Raw genomic sequence first — 16,978 nt, 5'->3', positions numbered from 1 at the left:
CCCAGCACTCAGGACAGTCCTTGGCTCACAGTAAATGCTTAACAAATACCATAATTATTATTACTATTATTCATCTATTCAGAGGACTTTACTGAGCGCTTGGGTGGGTACAATACAACAAGAGCACAGGTTTGGGAGTCAGAGGGCATGGGTTCTAATCCTGATTCTGCCACTTGTGCTGTGTGGCCTTGTGCAAGTCACTTCACTTCTCTGTGCCTCAGTTACCTCATCTGTAAAACGGGGATTAAGACTGTGAGCCTTATGTGGGACAACCTGAGTGCCTTGTATCTGCCCCAGTACTTAGAACAGTGCTTGACACATAGTAAGTGCTTAACAAATACTATTATTATTATTGTTATTAAACAGACACATTCGCTGCCCACACCAAGCTTACAGTCTGGAAGAGGGGAGACAGAAATCAATACAAATAAATTACAAATATGTATATAAGTGCTGTGGGGCTGGAAGTGGGGAAGAACAAAGCGAGCAAGTCGGGGTGATGCAGAAGGGAGTAGGAGAAGAGGAAAGTGGCGGGGCTCAGTCTGGGAAGGCCTCTTAGAGATTTGCCTTCAGTGAGATTTTGAAGGTGGGGGAGAGTTATTGTCAATCAGATTTGAGGAGGGAGGGCATTCCAGGTCAGAGGGATCGGTGGCGAGGCGGGTGAGATGGAGGCACAGTGAGAAGGTTAACATTAGAGGAGTGAAGTGTGTGGGCTGGGTTATAGAAGGAGAGTAGTGAGGTGAGGTAAGAGGGGGCAAGGTGCAAGTTCTTCATTTTCAGGTCCTTAGACTTTGGGAAGTTCCACTGGGACACCGCCACAACTCTGGGAAGGAAGCAGCATGGTGTAGTGGATAGATAACGGGCCTGGGAGTCAGAAGGTCATGGGTTCTAATCCCATCTCCCCCACTTGACTGCTGTGTGGCCCTGGGAAGGTCACGTCACTTCTCTGGGCCTCATTTGCTTTATCTGCAAAATGGGGATTAAGATTGTGAGTGCTCTGCGGGACAGGGACTGTGTCCAACCTGATTAGCTTGTATGCACCCCAGCGTTTAGTACAGTGCCTGACACATAGTAAGCACTTAAATACCATAATAATAATTATTATTATTTATAATAGGCACAACAGAAAAGAGGCAGGGATGTCTATATTGACCCACTTAAAATCTTCTCTGTAGACCACCTGACCAAAACAAGGAAAGGATCTGGAAATGTAGGATGAGATTGGGGCAGCTTCAAAAGGCAGATAGGAATCACCACAACCACTTTTGGGGGAAGAGAAGTGGAGACAAGGTCTTCGGGTAGGATAAATGATGATGATTCACGGGAAAAGTTAGGCTTGGAACCCAAGGGAAAGGAGAGCAGCTTGACTGTAAACTCCTTGTGGGTAGAGATCGTGTTCTCTATTACAACTCTATGTACACCTCTATTCTGATGTTCTGCTCTGCACAGAGTAAGTGCTCAATAAATACCATTGATTGACTGAATTTGGACTGGTGAACAGGTCCCGGTGCAGTAGGTTTACTTTGGGGAGCCCCTCTGTCACGGACTACAGCCCGAGTCCATCTCACTTCTCCCTGGGATGGGGGGCGGCAGGCAAACCAAATCCAAGAACTTTGAACTTTGGATAAAGAAACTTGGATTCATCAGAGGCTGGTGGAGCCACAGGGCCTCTGTGTGCCCAAAGTCAGAGCTTAATCTAAACATGCCACCCGTAAGGCTCATTCCACGTCCAAAACATTCCTGGGCAGCAGCAGGTCCCAGCAAAGTTAAAAATATGGAATATTGGGACATTGATCGGGGAAAATCTGGGAGCCTGGCACATAATTCTTAACAAATATGACAATTATCATTATTATTATTACAGTGCTCTGCACATAGTAAGGGCTCAATAAAAATAATTGATCAATAGCAGTCCTCTAAGCCCTTTTTGCCATCCACCTAGCAAGACATACCCTCTCTCCTTTCATGAACCTTCTTGACTCTGTCTCTCTGCCTCTCTGCTTTTCTGCCTGTCTGTCATTCAATCTACATCTCTCTGTATATATGACTGTATGTATCTATGTCTTTGCCTCTCCTCTTTTTGTTTCTAGTTTTTGTTCCATTTGTCTATCTTTGGTGTCTTAGCCTTTTTGAATCTCTGTGTCCCAGTCCATCTCTTTCCCTTATGTTTTATTTGTCTGTTGCACTCGGTCTAGCACTTTCTGCATATTGCGCGTATTTGCTGTCAGTGGAACTGCTCTAGAAATCAAAGCTGGAGCCTAGGATAAAAAAAGGATGGGCATATTGGGTAGGGATTGTCTTTATCTTTTGCTGAATTGTACTATCCAAGTGCTTAGTACAGTGCTATGCACGCGGTAAGCGCTCAACAATAATAATGATAATAATAATAATAATGTTGGTATTTGTTAAGCGCTTACTATGTGCCGAGCACTGTTCTAAGCGCTGGGATAGACACAGGGGAATCAGGTTGTCCCACGTGGGGCTCACAGTCTTCATCCCCATTTTCCAGATGAGGAAACTGAGTCACAGAGAAATTAAGTGACTTGCCCAAAGTCACACAGCTGACAAGTGGTCGAGCCGGGATTCGAACCCATGACCTCTGACTCCAAAGCCCGTGCTCTTTCCACGGGAAAGCAGCGTGGCTCAGTGGAAAGAGCACGGGCTTAGGAGTCAGAGGTCATGGGTTCTAATCCCAGCTCCGCCGCTTGTCAGCTGTGTGGCTTTGGGCAAGTCACTTAACTTCTCTGTGCCTCAGTTACCTCATCTGGAAAATGGGGATGAAGACTGTGAGCCCCGCATGGGACCTGATTACCCTGTATCTACCCCAGCACTTCAAACAGTGCTCGGCACATAGTAAGCGCTTAACAAATCCTAACATTATTATTATAAATACGACTGACTGAATGAAAATTGCCCTGAATACCATTAGCGTAGTCTAAATTTTGATACTACATTATTGCTACACTGTTTGAGCCTCCCTGCAAATCTCTAATTTTCCAGATTTGAATTTCTACCTACTTGTCTATTCTCTCACCTTGGACAAAGTGCTACTCAGAAAATAGAAGTCAGTGACAGTTTTCAATTCTGTGTAGCTGATGTTGATCCTTTTTTATGGTGTTTTATGTGCCAGGAACTGTACTAAGTGCTGGGGTGAATAGAGGATTCAGTCCCTGTCCCACGTGGAGTTCACAGTCTTAATCCCCATTTTACAGATGAAGTGATTTACAGAAGTGAACTGATTTACCTAAATTCCCATGGCAGATAAGTGGAAGAGCAGGGATTAGAAACCCAGATCCTTCTGACTCCTAGGCCCATGCTCTTTCCAATATGCCATGCTGCTTCCCATACAATCCTCGGCAGTAGGTAAAGTTTGCCGAGTACGAGTTGCTATGTGTGGAAGAAAAACTTCCCGACCCCTGCGCTGTGTTTAAAAAAAGATATGCCAGAGTCAAGTTTATTACTATTAGTGCTCCTAGGCGGGAGAGGCCGTTGAGAGGCAGAGATTCTCCTGCTAGTCAGCGCCAGCTCAGTTTTGAGTAAACCAGAGCTTGCTTTCATACAGTACAGCACCTAATTTAATCGAAGTACAATACAGGATAAATACATCAGGCTGGGCAGCAACATCCCTCGGGCGGGGTTTTCTACCTTGTTCTCAGAGTGATTAAATCCACTCAACCCCACTAAAACAGTAGCTTCATTTTGTTTTCAGCTACTCCTACAGAAACAAAGTGAACATGTGTTGTGGACTCGATTGCCTTGGTAACCAGAGGCAAGTCTAAACTGAAACAGTTCAGAGAGAAGAGGGCAAATGAAGGACCCTGAACATTACGCTTCCACATATCTATGCAGATTTATCATTCATTGACAGTCCTTTCCTGGTCTAAGAGTGGTTCATAATCATCTTTATGTTTCTGTGTGTGTGTGTGTGTGTTTCCAGAGCTCAGTCATTAGGATTTAGATGCTCCTGTATGAACAATTCAAAAGTCTTGACAATAATAATAATGTTGGTATTTGTTAAGCTTACTATGTGCGGAGCACTGTTTGAAGCGCTGGGGTAGGTACAGGTAACGCTCTCAGCCTCTCGAGTTGCACAGAGTTTTCCAGGGAATCAGAATTGTATTCTAATAGCAACTTCCAGATTCCCTGATGTGTCCTTGAACATCTGACATGTGTCTGCTGTGTGGTCTTGGGCAAGTCACTTAATTTCTCTGGGCCTCAATTCCCTCACCTGCAAAATGGGAATTCAATACCTAATCTCCCTCCTAGTTAGACTGTGAGTCCCGTCTGGGACCTGATTGTCTTGTATAATAATAATAATAATAATGTTGGTATTTGTTAAGCTCTTACTATGTGCAGAGCACTGTTCTAAGCGCTGGGGTAAACACAGGGGAATCAGGTTGTCCCACGTGGGGCTCACAGTCTTAATCCCCATTTTACAGATGAAGGAATTGAGGCACAGAGAAGTTGTGACTTGCCCACAGTCACCCAGCTGACAAGTGGCAGAGCTGGGATTCGAACTCATGAGCCCTGACTCGAAAGCCCGTGCTCTTTCCACTGCGCCACGCTGCTCAGCACTTAGTACAATGCTTGGCACACAGTAAGAGCTTAACAAATACTACAACTATTATTATGATTATTGGAATAGTATTGCTATTAATATGATTACTGGAATAGCTCGAAAAGGACTAGAAAGGCTTTACTTCATTCCAGTAATGAGGATAAGCTCTTTGTGGTCGGGGAACATGGCTGCCAACTCTTCCTGAGTCACTCCCTTTGTTCATCCTCCCACCCAGCCCCACTGCACTTATGTACATATCTGTCATTTATTTATATTAATGTTTGTGAGAGTATGTGTCTATTATTGTATTGTACTCTCCCAAGGGCTTAGTTCAGAACTCTGCAGATAGTAAGCCCTCGATAAATATCACTGATGAGGAGTAGTGTTTTACGCTTTTGGAAGGGCCCAGGCCACGACGTCCTTGTTTGAGTTTCAGGTGAAGCCACCTCGGCCTTTCACTGGCACTGAAATCATCTGGTATCTGTTGAGTTTCTACTGTGTGGTCTTTGGGTCTGTTTTGATCCATTAGACACTTCAGGGGTGCATAAAAGCCCTTGTTTTTATTTCAATCCGCAAAACCCGGTCTCAGCTAATGTGAGAGATTTCTTACTACAGTAAACTGGAATAAGGAGTAAATTAACCACCCTCTTCCACGCAGGACGTTTGGGGAACCCAGCTTAAAGAGAATCTCTCTACATTGTGATTCCTAGAAGATCATAGTTTACTCAAAATGAATACTAAGATTTAAACCACAAAACCCGGCAATAATTCCATGAATCTCCTCTTCTCTGACTTACCTTCCCACAAGCTTGATATTATCGTGATCGGGGCAAATGACCACCTGGAAGACCTGTTTCTAGAAGCTACTGCAAGACACAGGGAGTCCTAGGAGGAGAGAAGGCAGAATGGCTCTTGAGGCTTGCATAGCTTCTTCAAAAGGCTTGCAGAAGCAGCTTGGCTAGAGATACAGCGTGGCCTAGTGAATAGAACATTAACCTGGGAGTCAGAAGGACCTGTGTTCTAATTCTGGCTCTGTGACTTGTTTGCTGTGTGACCCTGGGCAAGTCACTTCACTTCTCTGTGCCTCAGTTACCTCATCTGTAAAATGGGGATTAAGACTGTAAGCCGTATGTGGGACAAAAACTGTGTCCAAATGGAATAACTTGTATTTACTCCAGTGCTTAGAACAGTGCCTGGCAAGTAGAAAGCACTTAACAAACACCATAAAAAATAAAAAAGAGGAAAACTCCTCCCAGAAAGCCCCAGTGGGTGTTGAGAAAAATAGGCAATCAGACCCTTTGCTTATCAGGAGATGTAGTTTCTCATCAATCAATCAATCAATCAATCATTTATTTAACAAATACTGTACGCAGAACACTGCACTAAGTGCTTGAGAGAGTACAATATAACAGAATTAGTGGTCATGTTTCCTGTCCCCTGAAGATCTCACAGTTTAGAATAGGGAGACAGACATTAACATCAATAAATATATTATAGATATATACATAAGTGCTGTGGGGTGAATAAAGGAAGCAAATAAGGGTGACAGAAGAGAGTGGTAAAAGAAGAAATGAGAGTTTGAGGTGTCAGCAGGAGATGCCTTGTAGAGATGTCTTTAAGGCAGGTAGAGATATCTTGGAGGAAATGCGAGACTGCAGAGAGGAGAGAGATCAGAGCTGGAGATGTGGATTTGGAAATCATCGGCACACAGGTGGTTATTGAAGCCATGGGAGTGAATGAGTTCTCTAAGGGAGTGGGTGTAAATGGAGAATAAAAGGAAACCCAGAACTGAATCCTGAGGGACACTTACAGTTAGGGGATGGGAGGCAGAGAAGGAGCCCACGAAAGAGACTGAGAAGGAGCAGCCAGAGAGATAGGAGGAGAACCAGGAGAGGACAATGTCAATGAAGCCAAGGTCGGGTAATGTTTCCAGCAGAAGGGGGTGGCCAACAGTGTCGAAGGTAGCTGGGAGGTCGCGGAGGAATAGGATGGAATAGAGGCCATTGGATTTGGCAAGAAGATCATTGGCGACCTTTAAGAGGGTGGTTTCTGTGGACTGAAGGGGGGTTGAAGCTAAATTGGCAAGGTTCAGTGAGGGAATTGGAGAAGAGGAATTTGTGACAGCAGATGTAGACAACTCGCTCAAGGAATTTGAAGAGGAATGGTAGGAGGAAGAAGGGCTGATAATTGAGGGGAGGGAAGCCGTGGGGTCACTGGAGAGTTTTTTTAGGACAGGGGAGACATGAGCATGTTTGAAGCAATGGGGAAGAAGCCATTAGCAAACAGCTGAAGATGGCAGTCAGGAAGGGAAGAAGGTAAGGGGGAAATGCATCACCTTGATTCTATTTATTGCTATTGTTTTAATGCGATGTTCTTCCCCTTGATTCTATTTATTGCTGTTGTTTTTGTCTGTCTCCCCCGATTAGACTGTAAGCCCGTCAAAGGGCAGGGATTGTCTCTATCTGTTACCGATTTGTACATTCCAAGCGCTTAGTACGGTGTTCTGCACATAGTAAGGGCTCAATAAATGCTACTGAATGAATGAATGAATGAATAAAAGGTGCCAAGGGATGGGGTCGTTTTTGCAGGTGAAGGGGGTGGATTTTGAGAGAAAGTAGGAGATTGCTTGAGATACTGCTGGGAAAGATGGGAGAGTTGAAGAAGGGGCAGGAGGAGGGAGGGACAGGAGAGGAGCAGGAGAGATTTTAGGAAAATCACACCTGATAGTTTCAATTTTCTCAATCACTTGCGGCCCTCTAAAAGGCTGTCTGGTAGGATGTTTTGATCCCTACAAAGACCACTTGCAATAGTGAATCACAGCCTACTTGAACACGCTTGGTATTACATGGATTACCTGCATTAATCCATGAATCCATGATTAAGCTTTAATCAGGGTTGTAAGGTGATCGTAATAACAATAATAATAGTATTATTTCCCCCTTTTACGGATGAGGAAACTGAGGCCTAGAGAAGTTGCGAAATGGTTTTCCCAGGCTATTGGCTTTTAGTCTGACAGGCCAAGTCTCCTTGGCTGACTTTGTGCCAGATAGGGACAGTACTGACACCCATTCTCAGAACAACCGGGAACTTTCAGCTGCTGGTTTGTCCGGCCAAGCCTCACTGTGGACAGGGAACTTGTCTACCAACTATGTTGTATTGTGCTATCCAAATAATAATAATGGTAATAATTATGATATTTGTTAAGTACTTAACTATGTGCCAAACAGCGCTGAGGTATCTACAAGGTAATCAGGTGGGACACGACCTCTGTCCCACATGGGGCTCACAGTCTTCATCCCCATTTTACAGGTGAGGGAACTGAGGCACAGAGAAGTAAAGTGACTTGCCCAAGGCCACACAGCAAACAAGTGGCAGAGTCGGGGTTAGAACCCACGTCCTCTGACTCCTGGGGCCGTGCTCTTGCCAGTAGGTCATGCTGCTTCGCAAAGCACTCAGTACAGTGCTTATTTCATGCAGTGAGCACTCAGTAAACTCAACGGATTAATTGATTAGAGAAATCCTCCCGGTTTAGAAAACAGTTCACTTCCAATCAGATTTTCCCTTGGGAAGGGAGGAGGAGGAGAGCCCCTGAGAATGTTAAAAGTGTAGCTCGGATCCCTGAGACATCAGGGTTTTGCTGCTTGAGTTCCATGTGGCACGTCAGGTTTCCTAGAGCTGTTTAAGACTCACATGAGGCTTCCTCTGCACTCAAATGTGTAATTCTCATCTTAGATTAGATGAGGTGCAGACAGATCAGCCAATAAACAGTTTCTCCAAGTTAGATGTGTACAGGAAATGTGTCTACCAACCCTCTTACACTGTACTCTCCCAAGTGCTTAGTTTAGTAATAATAATAATAATGTTGGTATTTGTTAAGCGCTTACTATGTGCAGAGCACTGTTCTAAGCGCTGGGGCAGATACAGGGTAATCAGGTTGTCCCACGTGAGGCTCACAGTTAATCCCCATTTTACAGAGGAGGTAACTGAGGCACAGAGAAGTGAAGTGACTTGCCCACAGTCACACAGCTGACAAGTGGCAGAGTACTCTGCATACAGTAAGTGCTCAATTATTATGATCGTTTGAGTGATTGGTGCAGGCAGATCTTTAAGGACAGGCACAAAACTGGTGGAAGATCTGGGGCTCCGGCTAAAGAAGTACAGATGATCCCAATTCCAGGAAAGCCCAGGAGCAGCATCAAATTAGAGGCTGAGGAGAGGTTGGAATTCTAACAGCTGTCCATCCCCCTCAATCTTTGTTTGCAGTTGTTCTTGCAGGGTTATGGATAATCCTTAAAATCATTCCCTCCTTCTTACCTCTCTGCTTTCCTACTACAACCTAGCCTGAACACTTCTCTTTAACACCAACCTACTCACTGTACCTCGATCTTGTCTACACGACCACCAACCTCTCGCCTACATCCTGCTTCTGGTCTGGATAGCCCTCCCTCTTCCTGACAGACGATCACTCTCCCCACCTTCAAAGCCTTATTGAAGGCACACCTCCTCCAAGAGGCCTTCCCTGACTAAGCCCTCATTTCCTCTTCTCCCACACCCTTCTGCATCACCCTCATTTGCTTCCTTTGTTCACCCCTCCTCAGCCCCACAGCACTTGTGCACATATCTGCAATTTATTTATATTAATGTCTGTCTCCTCCTCCGGATCGTGAACTCACTGTGGGTGGGAACATGTCAGTCAACTGTGTTATATTGTACTCTCCCAGGCGCCTATTTCAGGGCTCTATAACAATAAACCCTCAAAAAATAAGATTGATTAAAAGGGAGGAGCTGTAACCACCAATGTCAAGGATCCCTCCAGCTTTGTCCAAAACAACCAAGAATGCCCCATCCAAGCTGTGAATCACACAGTTCTGAACCACAGTACGACTTGGCAAACTTTTTAAAAAAATGGTATTTATTAAGTGCTTGTTATGCATCAAGCAGGGTTCTAAGCGCTGGGGTAGATAAGAAGTTAATCAGGCTGGACATGGTCCCTGTCCCTCATGGGGCTCAGGGTCTAAGTAGGAGGGGAAACAAATATTCATTTGTCTGCTATGTGACTTTGGGCAAGTCACTTAACTTCCTGTGCCTCAGTTACCTCATCTGTAAAATGGGGATAAAGACTGTGAGCCCCAGGTTGGACAACCTGATTACCTTGTATCTACCCCAGTGCTTAGAACAGAGCTTGGCACATAGTAAGCACTTACCAAATACCACCATTATTATTGTTATTTTACAGTTGAGGAAATTGAGGCACAAAGAAGTGAAGTGACTTGCCCAAGGAAACACAGCAAGCAAGTGGTGGAACTGGTATAAGAACCCAGGTCCTGACTCCCAAACCCATGCTTTTTCCACTAGGCCAGGCTGCTTCTCAGTTTAAAAAAGTAGAGAATATTCTGGTTGGCTTATGATGACACAGTTCATTATAGCTCTGGAAGTGAGCAGTCTCATGAAGTAATTTGTGGAACGAGCTGTTTCTGAAATGAATTCATTCTATAGAAGGAAGCTTCCTCTATACTCTTCTATAGAGTGCTCTGCATTTTAAAAGTTTGTAAACAATAATTATTTTTCTGTTATTTTTAAGGAGAGCAATGAGATGTATTCACATGCACAGAGTAATCGTTCCATAAATAGGATTGATTGATTCATGTCCTGAGACAACATAAACAAATTCCATTCTCCCTATAGAAATTTCAGTAAAACAATAACACTTATTGAGCACTCGCTGTGTGCAGACCACTGTACTAAACACTCAGGTGATTACAACTGAGTTAATAAACATGCTCCCTTTTTTCAAGAAGCCTATCACCATTACAGATAGGAGGAAGTAGAAGATGGGACTATGTTGACGAGTTAGTGCTTGAGCAGCACACTATGTAAACTGGTATATACAAGGGAGTTACAAGTTGTTGGTGTCGAGTCCCAAAATAAAAACCAAGTCGCAGCAATGTAGCAAAAGCAACATTAAATCCAGATCTGTAAGGATGAGGTCAGCCATAATCTGTTGCCCTAAAAGCGAGCTCAACCTCATCACGTTAAAGTGGGAGAGGTAGCTATTTATAGTTCGCGGAGGTCCTGCGGCTCCTTCACACCAGCAACAGATTCCAATTAAGTTTGGCTCCAGTTTTCTTATCGGACTACAAGGGGGGCCTGGAATTGATGTCAGGGAAGGGAGTGGCTGAAGTATGATTTAGGAAAACAAGGTGGATTAATGCAAAATGGAGACTGAAAACAAGATGGAGGAAAGCTGCTCTTGAGTTGGTTTCCCCATTGGAATACACAAGTGCATACTTGGTGCAGAAGTGCTGAAGTGGGAGTAGTGGAAACATAATTTAGGGTAAGAATAAACCCTTTTCAGGGTACGCTTATTGGAGGAGATGTGATTTCCAGAGGGCTTTGAAGACGGAGAAAGCTGTGGTTTGGTAGATTTGAAGGGGAGGAGTTCCAGGTAGAGGGAAGAGTGTGAGCAAGAGTTAAAAAGTGGAAGAGGCCAAACCGAGACAGAGTGAGTAGGTTAGTATGAGAGCAATGAAGAGTGCAGGCTGGGGTGCAGGGGGAGACGAGAGTGGATAAGCAGGAGGGAGAGAGCTGATTTGAAAGCCTTAAAGCCAATGGTTTCTGCTTAATGAGGAAAGGGATGGACAATAGTCAGAGGTTTGGGAAATATAATGTGTTCTGCGGTATACTGAGTTGGATGTAAAGCCCAAAGAATTAGCTAACACCTAGAGCACAGGTTCTGCAGAAGGAACTGAAACTTAACACTGTAGTGACAATCAGTCAATCATATTTGTGCACTCTCACTGTGTGCTAAGGACTTGGGAGAGCACACTATAGCCAAATTGGTAGACACTTTCTCTGCCCATAAGGATCTTACAAACTAGAGGGGGAGAAAATAAAATAAATTACAGACATGTATTTAAGCACTGGGGGGCTGAGAGTGGAGTGAATAAAGGGTACAAATCCTAGTGCAGGAATGACATAGATGGGAGAGGGAATAGGGGAAATGAGAACTTAATCAGGGAAGGTTTCTTGGAGATGTGCTATTAATAAGGCTTTGAAGCTGGAGAGAGTGATTGCTGGATAAGAAGGGGGAGAGTGTTGCAGGCCAGAGGCAGGATATGGGCAAGGAGTCAGTGGCGAGAAGAGATCAAGGTGCCGTGAGTAGGTTATTAGAAGAGTGAAGTGTGAAGAGTGGGTCCTAGTAGGAAATCAGGGAGGTAAGATGGGGCCAAGGTGATTGAGTGCTTCAAAGCCTATGGTAAGAAGTCTCTGTTTGATGCACAGGCAGATGGGCAACCACTGGAGGTTCTTGAGGAGTGGGGAGACATGGACAATGTTTTTTATTAGAAAAATGATCCTGGTACCAGAAGGAAGTATAGACTGGGATGGGAAGAGAAAGGAAGCTTGGATGTCAGCGAGGACGCAGACACAATAGTCAAGGCAAGATAGGAGGAGAGGTTGACTCAGTGTAATAGGAGTTTGAATGCAGAGGAAAGGGTGGATTTTAGCGAATTTGTGAAAGTTGAACCGACAGGTTTTGGTGACGGATTGAATATGTTAGTGACATCCTGACTCAGATGTAGTAAACCCACTTGGAGGAGGGGTGAGCACTGTCTTATGCTTGATGCTAAGTTCCTCGGGTTGCTTGTCTCCTGTTTGTAGCACATTTTGTTGTTAAAAATTGCCTACATTGATCTGGAAATGCGGTGGTCTGTGGAGAGGAGCAAATGCCCTTTCCTTAGGGTGGTCATTCATTGGATTTATCTGGACAGTCAAGTTTTCAGCTGGGCTGTTCTCTTTCCAGGACTGATATGGCATTGATTGCCTAGATGTCTGATAATTAATAATGATATTTGTTAACCGCTTACTAAGTGCCAAGCACTGTTCTAAGCATCGGAGTCGATCCGAGATAACCAGGTCAGGCGTACGGTCCCTGTATCACATGAGACAGTCTGTCTGATATTTTTATTTCAAGTCTGATATTTTTATTTTAAACACCAAGCCTTCCTCCACCTCAGCTCTTGCTGCCACATTCTGTAGCTTGGAGGTCAAACAGTCCCTGTGTAGTCACCTGGAAAATAGACTGCAGAATCCAATTACGTTTCACTTTTATCGGGTTGGCATTAGTGATCGGGGCAGTATTTTTCTTCGTGTCTTCGGGGTGTGGGGAATTTTATGCGGGAGCAGCAGCAGACCTTTGGAAAGCATCCTAGAATAACAGCAGCAGCAGCTCCGATACCAGATCTTCATATGGATCGTAAGCCTAGTGGATAGAGCACAGGGCTACGGGTTAGAAGGACCTGGATTCTAATCCTGGATCTGCCACTTGGTTGCCGTGTGACCTTAGGCAGGTCACTCCACTGTGCCTCAGTTAGCTCATCTATAAAATGGGGATTAAGACTGTGAGCTCTATATGAGACAGGCACTGTGTCCAACCTGCTTAATTTGTATCTACCCCAGTGCTTAGCACAGTGACTGGCACATAGTAAATGCTTAACAAATACCATAAAAAAAGAAGCAGTGTTTGTTTGTTTTATGGTACTTAATAAGTACCATTAAGTGCTTAGAAAAGCAGCATGGCTCAGTGGAAAGAGCCCGGGCTTGGGAGTCAGAGGCTCAATAAATTCCATTGATTGTTTGACTGATCTATCTCAGAGCTGAGTCCAGTGCCTGGCAGGGAGTAAGCGCTTAATAAATACCATTAAAATTATAATTGTGGTATTTATTCAGCACTTATTAATTGCCAAGTACTATGCCAATATCAGGGGTTGATACACGATAATCAAATCAAACACTGTCCCTGTCCTTCTGAGGTTTACAATAGAAATAGAAGGGAGAGCAGGTCTTTTAAAAAGGAGAAAACTCAGGCCCAGTGAAGTGAAGCAACTTGGCCAAGGTCACCCAGCCGGCAAATGGCAGGGCTGGGATTAGCACCCAGGTCTCCTGGCTTCCAGTCCTGTGCTCTATCCATCATTCGTTCAGTAGTATTCAATACTATTTATTGAGCGCTTACTATGTGCAGAGCACTGTACTAAGCGCTTGGAATGTACAAATCGGTAACAGAGACAGTCAGGCTATGCTGCGTCTCTCTAGATGAGCCCTGCAGGAGTTTGCACTACTTCTCTGTAGGATGGGCTTCGTTTAAGAAGATCGGGGATGGTGAAAGGTCGGTGGTTACGTGGCTGAGTGTTAGTGTACGGTAGTGGTACTGGGGAGGTTGGGTGAGTGGCAATATGGCTGAGTATCGGAATATGGTAGTGTGATGGTGAAGGCTGGGAGATTGGGTGGGTGGTGACAGGGTGGAGTGGTGCTCAGTGGTCATGGAGCCGAGGGTGGGTGGGAACATGGTGTGTGGTCATGGTCATAAACTGAGGGTTGGGAGGTTGGGTGGGGGGTGACATGGCTGCTTGTTGGCGTAAGGTCGTAAGGGTGGAGAGGTGGCAATATGGCTCAGTGTTGGTGTGGGGTCATGATGCTGAAGGTGAGGAGGTTGGGTGGATGGTGACAAGGCTGAGTGTCGATGTGTGGTATTGATCCTGAGAGAGGGGAGATTGGATGGATTAAAGGTGAGGGGTACATTTTGGGGGGAGGGGGCGCGGATGGACGGGGAAATGTTGCGGGAGTAAGTGACACAGGGACTTGTGCGGGGACTGAAAGCACAGGTGGAGTATATGCCTGGTAGAGGTTGAGAAGAGTGGCTATGCAGAAGTGTTCCATTCCCCGTTCTCTTCGATCGTAATGTTCTTCAGGGGATGGAAACCCTTGGCTCTCTCTCTGGGAAGAGCCAGGCTGCAGTTTATCTAGTTGAGAGATTGTCCGTAAATTGTAAACTCCTTGAGGGATGGACTGTATGTCTTGCAGTGCTTGGCACATAGTAAGCGCTTAACAAATACCATCATCATCATCGTCTTGCCGCAGCCGTATTCTGAATGTTTGAAACATTGCTCTGTATGTAGCAGGGATTCGGTAAATACTACTGATGGAAAGGGGAATGACTGCTGTGTATGGCTTAAGGATTTTCATTAAGAAAGCTGAGGCCGCCAGTGCAGGAATGGAGAATTAGATTGTGGGGGTGATCTGGGGTTGAGAGAATAAGAGCATATGAAGGACCGGGGGGCTTTAGGGGCACTGAGTCCATGAGAGAGGACGGTTCTCAGGGTGAGAGCCTTTGAGTGTTGGGAAGGCAGAAGGAAGGGCTAAGCCAATTGGAGACAGGCAAAGTTAGAAAAGAGTTGTATTGAGTAAGCTCATTGCAGGCAGGGAATGTGTCCCTGATATTCATTCATTCATTCATTTATTAATTTTTATTTATTAAAAATGTATTTATTAGGCACCTACTGTGTGCAGAGCACTTTACTAAGCTCTTCGAAAAGTTCAATACAACAGTAAAGAGTGATGATTCCTGCCCAAAACAAGCTCACCGTCTAGTGGGCAGGGACGCACACATCATATTGTACTTTCCCAAGCACTTATTACAGTGCTCTGCACACAATAAGCACTCAATAAATACGACTGACTGCCTGACTGATTGAGTCCCTGGCAGAGAATCAAATGGGACACTCTATCATCCATGCAGGCTTCCATTTCTGCCCCAACACCAAACCAATTACCCCGCTTGGGAATCTTGGGCCCTCCACCAAACCCTTCTGGCTCTCCCTGAGACTCCCCCTGAGAGTCAGAAGACCTGGGTTCTAATCCTATTTCTGTCAATTGCTTGCTATATGACTTAGGGGCAATTTAGCTTCTCTGTGCCTCAGTTTCCTCAACTGTCAAATAGGGATTAAGTGCCTGTTCTCCCTCCTACTTAGACTGCGAGCCCCATGTCGGGCAGGGTCTGGGTTCGGTCCAATTAACTTGTACTTACCCCAGCACTTAAACGTAAGCACTTAACAAATACCATTAAAAAAAATACTCCTCAGACTGGCTTTCCCAACTGCCCACCCAGTCAGTCGACACCGGCTCCGCAGTCTCTTTGAGGTGGAGGGGTAAATTCATCCTCAAAATGAAGTTCTCAAGCTTCGCTTTTTCTGAGGAAACCATCGGCCGAGCCCCATTCAGAGAACCAGGGGCCGTCCTCTCGCTGAGCCCTGGAGAGATACCGTGCTGCCGCAGGCCTAAAGTTAATAAATTTCTCCCTCCTCTGGGGGTAAGGAAAGCACTTCAAGTCTTTGAGACGAGAGCTACCGTCGGTGCCGGATGCTTGTTAAATGGACGAACGTGGCAAAACCGATTACCGAGACGTCTCTCTCCCAACAGGCCCTTTGCAGTAACAGCCTGCTAGAGTCAACCGACTATTGGCTTCAGAATCAGAGGACGCCCTGCCAAATTGGATTTGTGGAAGAAAAGGCAGAACATTGTGCCTCTGTGAGTACTCAAACCCTTGTCCTATGTCTGCGTTAATGAAAACATGGCCTCGGGCTTCAGGGGGTGAGTTTCGGCTAAATATGATTTGGGAAAAGTACCCTCTTGTAATCACAGAAAAGGAAATGCTTGAAGAAGTCGCTCGACCAAAACTTGGGAGTAAAATCAAACTCCCTTCATAGTAGTGTCCTCTCTGAACAGTTCAAATGGCTTTTCTATTACTTAGGTTGGTTGCCCTTGCATCTCAAACGATCCGTGGCATTTATTGAGCACTTTCTCTGTGCGGAATGCACCACAGTAGAGTTGGTAGACATGATTCTTCCCCAAAAGGAACTTACAGTCTACAGGGTGAGACAGACATTAAAATACATTACAGATCGGGGGAATGCCAGAGTATAAGGATATGTCAATCAAATGTATTTATTGAGTACTTACTGTGTGCAGAGCACTGTACTAAGTGTTTGGGAGAGTGCAAAAGAAAAATATAACACATACATTCCCTGACCACAGTGAGCTTACAGTCTAAAGGTGGGGGAGGGGAGGCTACAGCGTGGCTCAGTGGAAAGAGCCTGGGCTTGGGAGTCAGAGTTCATGGGTTCGAATCCCGGCTCTGCCCCTTGTCAGCTTTGTGACTGTGGGCAAGTCACTTAGCTTCTCTCTGCTTCAGTTCCCTCATCTGTAAAATGGGGATTAACTGTGAGCCTCACATGAGACAACCTGATGACCCTGTATCTCCCTCAGCGCTTAGAACAGTGCTCTGCGCATAGTAAGTGCTTAACAAATACCAACATTATTATTATTATTACTGAGTAATTTCAGTTGAACTAAGCACTGTATGATATGTTATGTAAGTGCTGTGGGGCTGGGGTGACTATCAAAGTGTTTAACCAATCAATGGTATTTGAGCACTTACAATGTGCAGCGCACTTTGCTAAGCACTTGGGAGAGTACAGTGCAAGAGAATTAGCAAACACGATCCCTGCCCATAATAAGAGTGGAGTCTTAAGTGAGGCTTAAGCCTCTTCCCTGGCCATAACAACCACCCTGCCGATGGTATTTATT

At 45.0% G+C, this 16,978-nt stretch overlaps 1 protein-coding gene across 4 annotated transcripts in view; it reads left to right on the top strand.

Moving 5' to 3' along the window:
- LOC100074016 (SPHK1 interactor, AKAP domain containing) overlaps positions 1 to 16,978 on the top strand; it is an 81,581-nt gene that overhangs the window by 13,694 nt on the left and 50,909 nt on the right. For all 4 annotated transcript variants that reach the window (XM_029071303.2, XM_029071314.2, XM_029071299.2 and 1 more), the window contains one exon: positions 15,812 to 15,919. In XM_029071303.2, the coding sequence (XP_028927136.1) occupies positions 15,812 to 15,919 (108 nt within the window). The remainder of the gene's footprint in view (positions 1 to 15,811; positions 15,920 to 16,978) is intronic.

This window comes from Ornithorhynchus anatinus, chromosome 1, assembly GCF_004115215.2.
Source record: "Ornithorhynchus anatinus isolate Pmale09 chromosome 1, mOrnAna1.pri.v4, whole genome shotgun sequence".
NCBI lineage: Eukaryota > Metazoa > Chordata > Mammalia > Monotremata > Ornithorhynchidae > Ornithorhynchus > Ornithorhynchus anatinus.
Note: the sequence above shows the minus strand (reverse complement) of the source record. Positions and strands in the feature narration are given on the sequence as shown.